Here is a 9287-nt window from a genome sequence, read left to right as displayed (position 1 = left end):
AACCTGTCTGGAAGCAAAATGCACAGCTACACTCACCCGTACACTAGCGCATATAGTTATTTGCACATCGCGCATTGTGACCAAAGTGCCATTTTTTATGGACCAGTACATCTTTTCCAGTGTGGCCTCGATGTCTTCGGGCAATGTCGCTCCACCAAGCAAGGTAACCCCTCTTTGCTTCATCTTGCTGGTCGGTCGCTTTTTCGGCGGCCCGGCGAGCTGCCGCCGCCACAAGAACTTTGTCATCTGCTCGGCACTCAGTAAATGGGAGGCAAAACTTAGCTCAGCCGCTGGTTGCTCTGGAGCCCTCGCGGAGCGCGACACCTTGAGGCAGTGTCAGTATCGTTACACTTGTTTCTAAGTCTCGGATGTTCCTGATGAGGTTGTGCAGACATTTGGTATGGAAAGAGCGTCAACACTTGTGGTGGTAGGTGTCCAGTGCGGATGTCATAGACGTACACACTAGTACGGCAGTATGAAATGGCCTTAAGTTTACCGGGAGTGAGAGTGGACTGGAAATTCTTACGGGGAACACATCAAGTGGCCCATTGTACAATAAATGAATTGCAACAACAGTTGGTTCATGACAAGATGGAGGTGCCGAAGGACAGGGACAAAGGGAACAACAGCACGGAGCGCACTTGCAACTGAAAGTTTATTAGAAACCGCACTGACTTGAAGACCTTAATAAAACAAAGTCACTTCCAGCCATTCCACTCTCTAAGAATAACATTTCCTTATCTAACAGGACCTCGGATGGCTTATCGGCGCCCCTTGTTTTGAGGACGAACGTTTCGTGAACTTGCCTACCGTAAAATCCCGAGATAGCCCACTTAACATTGAGAGCAAATTGGGTGAAAATATAGAGTGGGCTAACTTTCAGTGTACAATCAAAAAAAGCACAAAAAAAAATTGCTATTTTTGGGTCTGGGTTATGGTGGCGAGGAGCAACGAAACAATAATGACTGTCCACGCTGACTAGCTGCATTTACGCCGAGGCCATCATTGATCCCCACACTACTATTACTAAAAGGGGGCTATATCTTTCAGTGTTTCAAAAAATATAGTAAATCGAGACAAAAATAGGGTGCGGGCTATCTTTCGGGGGTGGGGCATCTCAAAATTTTTCGGTAGTTGTTTTTTCAGGTCTTTCGCAGAAAAAAATGCATCATCTCAAGTGGGACTAATTGACTGACTGTCATCTTTTTTATTTGAGAAACGGGGCAAGTTGATAACATGTGTTTTGGTATGTCAAAAGCTTTTGGCACAGTGATTTATACATATGTTGTTGTCGAAACTTTGGTTCTGTGGCCAAGTACCCTGGTGGAAATCATATCTGTGTTTGACATATTTTCAGATAGTTTTCTTAGAATGGTGAAATAACTGCAATGTTTTGATCATTATATTTGTATTGTACAGGGAGGCATAGCATATCAAATTATGCTTTTTCTGCATAATATTCCAATTCCTAAGAGGTCTGTACATAAGGCACTCTTCTTGACAGGCTCCCTCTGGAACCCCACCTGTGCCTCTCCACAGGCTGGAACCACGTTGTGGGAGTGCCTTGTCTGGACTGTGCCTTCCAGCTTACCAATGACCGTGAAATGGCGTCCAGGGTTTTTGTTGTGTCTAGGAGGCCTGGTCATGGCCGCCTCGTCTGATGATGAGGGCTTGCATGCTTGGACTACCTCGCGTGGGTCATGGCGTAGTCCAAAGCTGGGACCCGCCGGTGAAGGAAACGACGTCTCTCTCAGTCGGGCTCAGAACAAGACTCCTTCGTTATCTGGTATCCCATGCACAGGGTGGGCGGCTCATATCACGAGCTCGCCGCCCACATACGCGATACAGTAAATTTTAATCACAACATTCTTCCCTCAGAAAATTAGACGAAATGATAATTTAAAAAAACATACGCAGACATCCTGTCTCCCTCCTGACTACTGGTATAAATCGAAAAGGCAAAAAAATTCAAAGATACATACATAATGAAGAGAAAACATTCTACATACATAATGAAGAGAAAAAAAAGTTCATCAAAGCACTGTCATAGTTCGTGGCCCATTGCCAAAATAGTTTGATGCGTCCTGAGCAAAAATTATGCCACGTAAATACATAACGAAACAAAAAACACACACATACACACGTCCCTGATGTTAGTCTTTTTAGGTTAGGGTTTGACTCGCACAAAAGCAAAACGTAATCTTTTAATAGTTCTGGCAACCGCTTGGTTCGGGTCGGGCGACGCTGAAGTACTGGAGTAGCAGAGTCTTGTCGAGAAATCCCTGGCTGAGGTGAAGATTCTCGGCTTGTCAGAGGCTGACCAAGCTGAAGAAAAGCCTCGGACGCCGCCTCCACGTCGGTCGATGCCGAACTGCGGTGTGGTAGCGAAACACCAGAAATCGCAGTCTCTGTGCAACTGGACGCGGGACTGAAGGGAGGCGTGACTATGGGAGTTGCGGCCTCGGAGATGTCCGGGGGAACTGGACACGGGACTGACTCTGGCCCACGAGCATCCTTTGTACTCTGTTTCGAATCATCTGGATGCTTGGGACCGGGAGGGTCTATACTCCGTTTCACCTTCCGTCCGAGCACAGCGGACGCTAGGAGCCATCCCAGCCAATGCGGCGTTGAGGGAGTGTCATGCGACCTTGAGCTCCCTGCGTCGCCCCGCCTTACCGGCAGGTCACGCGACTTTCTCCCGGCGCTGGATCGGCTGGGATGGCTCGTGGCATCCACTGCGCTCGGACTGAAGGTGGAACGGAGTATAGTACCATGGAGGTCGGTTTTCGGGGACCTGTTACTGCAGGCTCGGGTACAGGAGGTGGAAAGATTCCAGGAATGTTTATACTGGAACTGGGGTAGGAATCGCAGGAAACAGGCCCTTTGAGGATGCAACGTTGTACATTAATTTTTCTGCATTCCCAGTTGTTCCATCAACGTGCACGTTGCCGGACCAGCTTGCCGGTAAATCCTTTGTGGCGATGAGTACTTCATTTGAAGTTTTCCTTTGTGTCTTGGCTTAAAGACCTTCACTGTGTGTCCAGGGGTAAAAGATGGTTGTTTCACGGCACGCCGTGAGTCAGAATACTTTTTCATCTTCTCCAGGTAGCTCTTAACCAACGTAGGGAGCTGTTGTTGAACTGTGGTTCTATGATGACGAGATTCGGGAGTTGCTCGACCTGTGAGATGCAGGCGTGTGCGGTGATTTCGACCGTGCAAAAGGAACGCAGGAGTTTCTCCTGTAGCAGCATGGCGAGTGTTACGGTAGACGCCCAAATACTGAACGACGATGTACCAAAGCTAACTGTACGATTGACTTCAGAATGCGGTTAAATCTTTCTACCTGCCCATTCGCCTGAGGGTGGTAGAGGGACGACTTCACATGCCTTATGCCATGCGTTTTCAAGAACTCTGCAAACTCCCTTGAAGTAAACTGTGGACCATTGTTCGTGGTGATTTCTTCTGGAAGTCCCTCCTGGGCGAGGATATGGACCGCAGAAAATCAATCACTGAAGCAGTTGTTACGCTCTGAACCACAGCCACCTCCGGCCACTTGCTGTGGTAGTCAATCAAAGTTATAAAAAAACGTTCGTTAGGCGGAGCACGTTCGGAAGGGCCATTGATGTCCATTCCCAACTTCGTCCATGGACGAGAGGGAAACTCGACAGGCTGCAGGGGATGCCTTGTCAGGCTTGGCCGTCGCTTGACAAACTACAATTCTGAACGAATTGTTTGATGTATTGATTGATGTGACGCCACCGGTAGAGGTCCTTAATAAGGCTCGTGGTCCTCGTTATCCCTTGGTGAGTCTCATGGCCAATCTCGATGACGTGGTGGCGCAAGCTAGACGGAACGACAATCCTTTCTCTTTGGAACAAAAGTCCGTCGATCTCGGAGAGCTGATCACGAACAACGTAGAACTGCTTGAATTTGGAAGGCTACTGGTTTTCAGAGGACCATGTAAAGGAGATATAGGTCATGACCCTTGAGAGCACCGGATCTCTTGACGTAGCCTCTTGGAAATCTTTCTGGTTGAGCGAAGCACAAACAATCGAAACAGCCTCTTCCTTGAACATCGTGCCATCTTCAGTGTCGGACACAGGTAGACGAGGAGAGCGTCTGCAATGAGGTTGTCACTGCCTTTGCGATACTCAATGAAAAAGTTGTAGTTGAAAAGCCTCGCCGTCCATCGGCTGATACGGTGTGGACGGACTCCTGTCCCTTGGGTAGACATTAGGGCTACAAGAGCTTGGTGGTTGGTGCGGATGGTAAATTGACGACCCCAGAGATATAGAGACGCGTTCCAGGCAGCGTAGAGAACGGTCGACTTCTCCGGGATCCGAAAACCTCGGAGGAGAACGTGCTTCTCGGATAAACACCGCCCTGCTCTGTCGGCTCGCCGCTGCACGTCCGCCGTCGGCTCGCTCGAGTCTCGTAACACCCAGAGAGGCCGCTTCGGCGGTCTTCCAACAAGCCCCAAACTCTGTAGAAGGCACGGAAATCACCCCCGAGGAGTTCGAGGCTGGCGGATGGTTCCCCACACAAACCCGCCGCCAACAAGCCAAGGAGAAGCGTCTCGAAGCCCCCGCCACGAGGCCCGCGGCAACGCGGCCTCACAATGGCGCAGCGAAGGCCACGTCGCAGCGCATGAAGAGACCTCCACCCCCGCCCCTGCCAAAGGGTGACCATAAAATCGTCGTCCGCCCGCGCGGAGGTTTCAACACCGCAAGCTGGTCTGATATCCAGATTCTGGATGGAGCCCGCAGCAGCATCCCCGCTGACCTACCACCAGCCCGTGAGTTGCTCCGAAAATACCCGGAGCAAAACATATTCGTCATCTGCACGCCGAATTGTGTTGTGTTGTAATCGATTTCTTAAATATCGCGTGTAAACTTTTTTTCCCCCTAAAATCGGCGGGAATCGTTGGAAGCATCTGTGCACACTGGGCAAACAAAGATGGCGTCCGCGGACCGCGTGTGATCTCCACTGATCTTTATGACAATTGCTGGATCGCGCTTCCCCGCTTGTTCGCTGCAGCGCAAGTGAAGCCACCGGACTTCACTCGCTTGGGATACGATTTGCCGTTTTTGCTAGCCTTTGCTGCGGTTTTCCAGCGTGCTGTGGACACGTTTTCTACTCGTTCGTCGTCATTCGACGAAGAAGTTTTTTGAAGACTCTGTGTATTGTTGAGACTTGCCGTTGTGAACACGTGGAAAATTTTACGAAAGTGCAGTGTCGCAGGAAAAAGGCACAACGCGTCGAAAGGAAGGGCTGGCGGCGTGTTCAAAGCTTCCTTGGCACGCCGAAGTGCCGTGTCTCTGTGCCTTCGCACGCTTGGATACCGACCAAGAACCGACGCGAAGGCACAGAGACACGGCACTTCGGCGTGCCAAGGAAGCTTTGAACACGCCGCCAGCCCTTCCTTTCGACGCGTTGTGCCTTTTTCCTGCGACAATGCACTTTCGTAAAATTTTCCACGTGTTCACGACGGCAAGTCTCAACAATACACAGAGTCTTCAAAAAACTTCTTCGGCGAATGACGACGAACGAGTAGAAAACGTGTCCACAGCACGCTGGAAAACCGCAGCAAAGGCTAGCAAAAACGGCAAATCGTATCCCAAGCGAGTGAAGTCCGGTGGCTTCACTTGCGGGAGCGGCAAGCGCGATCCAGCAATGGACCTTTTCCATATACCGACGGCACCAGGCGGTGGCTGCGCGAACTAAAAAATCGAGGAAGTGACCTGCGCTACCAATCAATAATGGGAGCTATGTTACCAGTTGCTTCGCTCTCTGAGCAGCGTCGCGTGCCCAATGCAACGAGGTAGGCCTAGCGCAACGTTGGCCTAGCGCGACTTTAAAGAAGGAAATCCGTAGCGTCCACCCAAACGTCGTGTTTTTCTTTCCGTCCACTTTCTTTTTTTGTGTAACACAATTATATATATGCTGCAATTACGTGTTCTACTCGTCGATTTACAGCCTCATTCCGAATTTCCTCGATTTTTTCGTGCCGACTTCCACCGCTTGGCATCGGGCGCTCGCGCGTGCGCAGAACGCTTCTCGGAAAAGGTCCATTGTCATCGAGATCAGTGGTGATCTCTATGCGCACATGGCTCCAATCTTACCGATGGCACGCACAACATCTGTTGCATGGTTACAGTAGAGATTCAACAAGTCATGTTTTATTGCTGCGAGTGCTGAGTAGTGTGGTTATAATTACTTTATTTGGCCTGCCGCCTCGTTGGAGCGCGAAGGATGGATAACAAAGTTAAAGGCGCAAGGTAAGGAAACTTCTTTGTTTCTTTTCTTGATGCTTGCTGCATTGCAAATAGGCGATTTCTGATTAATAAATATCCTGAGACACTCCTAGCTATATGGTCAGTGCAGGGTAGGAGCCTGAATGAATGAAGTTCTACAAAACAGATTCTTTTGAGCTGTCCACTTGAAAGTCTTTGTTACCCAGTGTAATGAAATGTCAGTGAAAAAAAAAAGTGTTTTAGGCGCTTCTAAAAAAGAAACTATGGATTCCTCCTGAAAGCACTGACTTGCCACAGTTTACCTTAATATCCATAATTTGCTTTTGAGGTTATGTCTTAATTTACTTTTTGTATTAGACAGAGTGAACACATTAAGTGTCATGCTTTCAGAAGTTGTAATTGTGGTGTGAGCAGTTACTAGCTAATAATCTTGAGTGCATTGTTAATGAAGTAAAGGTTTCAGTTTTCAGTGAAAAATGGAGTAGGTGTCAATTTCAGTGGGAAAATGAAGTACAGGTGTCACTTTTAGTGGGAAAATGGTGGCTAACAGCTCTCGAATACATGGAGTTGAATGGTGCCAGTTACCGAAAATGGGCCCCGTTTTCGTAATATTTTTTTGAAAATCAGTTATAACTTTTAATTGAGATAAATTAGTTCTGAAACTTTGGCATTTGGTTTCAAACCGCTGACGCTACATTTGGGGGGAACGCTGTACTTGAAGGAGCCGTGTAACAATGTTATGTTGAATGTTTCTCACTCTACACAAGCTTACTGGCACCAGTGGGACCCGAAATACTCGCACGCAATGCCACTGACCAGGGAGCTTCTCTTTTGCCGCATAATTTAAAGAGTAAAAGCGAATACCTCTTTTCATTCTCTCCTTTGGTTGCGGGGATAGTGTTGTCGTCACACTCAACAACATCAATCCTCAGGAGTTTGCCATAAAGCTTTGTGATACCCACGGTGACAATATTCAAGTGTGGCTCTTACAGTGAACATGAGCACAGCGTGAGCATTCTATTTGAGCTTAAGACAATACCTCGACACGCACTCAAGTAGTGGCTGGTGCTCAGTTACTGCGACGACAGGAGTAGCCGAACCTTAGCAATCTGTGGAATTCATTGTGTGTGCTGTGCTTTGCCAACCAGAGCGTGTGGGTATGATAAACATTAGTGGCATGTAATCAGCTTCAGATCATGTGGTCACTGACTCTGTCTGCGAGTTTAGGAGGTAAACGCTGGTAGTTTTTTTTTTCTTCTGCAACTGCCATGCGTGGATAGAAAATCTATGTGTTTTATAGGTTGTGAATGTCAATGAATAATCAAAAGCTGTATTTACTGAAAGTACAAGGCTTGTTGTACTGCCCCCTTAATGACGCGTCGAGCATCATACAACTTTGACCTCATGTGAGCCAAGTGTTTACCCATTTGTTGTAGGTCTAGACTTTGCTACATTCTTTCACAATGCTTCTTAGATATGCAACTTAACTGGTACAAATGTTTGACATGCAGGAGGCAGAGCTGAGCAGGAATGAGATGGCGATCCTGTCATCAACTGCATCCAAGTTCCGCGAAACATTGGTCTCAACGTTCAATTTGTAATATTTAGGTATCCTGCTAGTCAAAATAAAGCTTTCATTTGACATATACTCTTCACTGTTCTGCATCCTGTGCATACAATGAATGTTCAGTTAAGCTAATTGCTTGTCCTTGCTTCAAGATTTGTAATGAATGGTAGCTAAACACAACTTGTTACACTTCTAATAGGGAAAATGCTAATTGGTATTTTTATAATTGGGAGTCCGAAAACAGATGGTTATGGTTCCAATCGGAATAGTACCAATTGGTTACGGTTCCAATTGAAAAAAAATGCCAATGGGTATTTCTCCAGTTGGGAGTCCGAAAACACAGATGGTTACAGTTCCAACTGGAATAGTACCAACTGGTAATGGTTCCAGTTGGTAAAATGCCAGTGGGTTTATTTCCAATTGGACAAATACCAATTGGTATTTTTCCAGTTGGTAGTCCGAAAACACAGATGGTTATGCCAACTGGTGCCAATTGGAAAAACCAACTGGACCCAATGGGTATTTTTAACTGGGTACCTTGGTCACCAGCTTACCCAAGAAGGCATTGCTCCTGACCCTGAAAAGGTAAAGGCAATCCAGGCCTTACAACCACCAAATGACAAGGCAGAGCTCCTGCGATTTCTCGGAATGGCAACATACCTTATGAAGTTTATTCCAAACTTCTCAACAAAGACGCAACCTCTGCGTGAGCTCCTGAAGTCCGACGTGGCATGGCACTGGACTCGCGAGATGTCCAATGCATTCAACGAGATCAAAGACAACCTGACCACTGCTCCAGTGTTGCATTACTTTAATGCTTCGCGACCAATTGTGATATCAACCGACGCCAGCTCGTATGGAATTGGCAGCATCCTTCTGCAGGACGGACATCCAGTGGCATACGCATCAGCAGCACTAACGCCGGCACAGCAGCGCTACGCGCAAATAGAAAAGGAACTGTTGGCCATAGTGTTTGCGTGTGAGCAGTTCTACTACTACATCTGTGGTCGAAGCGTCGTGGTGGAGACTGATCACAAGCCCCTCATCGGCTTGCACCAAAAGGAATTCTACAAAATCTCCCCCAGACTCCAACGCTTGCTCCTTCGTATCCAGCGTTTCACGGTGAAGCTAGTCCATGTGCCTGGAAAACACTTGACAGTTGCTGACACACTGTCTCGTGCACCTAATCCAGCGCAGACCATCAAGACAGTAGACGAGGAACATGGTGTCCTGGTCTGCACATTGGTTCGCGCAATCCACAGCAAAGCTGGCTGAAATCCAAGCTAGCACGGCAGCAGATGAGGTCTTGAAGCGTGTAACAACCTACATCGAACACGGTTGGCCAAATAAAATCTCAAAGGTCCACCCGTCAGTCAGACCCTTCTACTCAAGAAGAAGTGAGCTCTACATAACCGATGGCTTCGTCTGCTATGGCGAACGACTAGTAGTGCCAGAAGCATGCAAGA

The 9287-nt window shown here is 47.8% G+C and overlaps 1 protein-coding gene across 1 annotated transcript in view; it reads left to right on the top strand.

The window, feature by feature from the left end:
- The first annotated feature begins 293 nt into the window (after positions 1–293).
- The window catches only part of LOC115312425, a 55734-nt gene continuing 46740 nt past the window's right edge, over positions 294–9287 (top strand). The window contains exons 1-2 of the mRNA XM_042292132.1: positions 294–4662; positions 4697–4795. Of these exons, the coding sequence (XP_042148066.1) occupies positions 4530–4662; positions 4697–4795 (232 nt within the window). The 5' untranslated portion in view covers positions 294–4529. The remainder of the gene's footprint in view (positions 4663–4696; positions 4796–9287) is intronic.

The sequence above is a fragment of the Ixodes scapularis genome, unplaced genomic scaffold (genome assembly GCF_016920785.2).
Source record: "Ixodes scapularis isolate PalLabHiFi unplaced genomic scaffold, ASM1692078v2 PGA_scaffold2__306_contigs__length_199485367, whole genome shotgun sequence".
NCBI lineage: Eukaryota > Metazoa > Arthropoda > Arachnida > Ixodida > Ixodidae > Ixodes > Ixodes scapularis.
The sequence above is the reverse complement of the archived record's forward strand: the minus strand, read 5'-3'. Positions and strand labels throughout refer to the sequence as shown.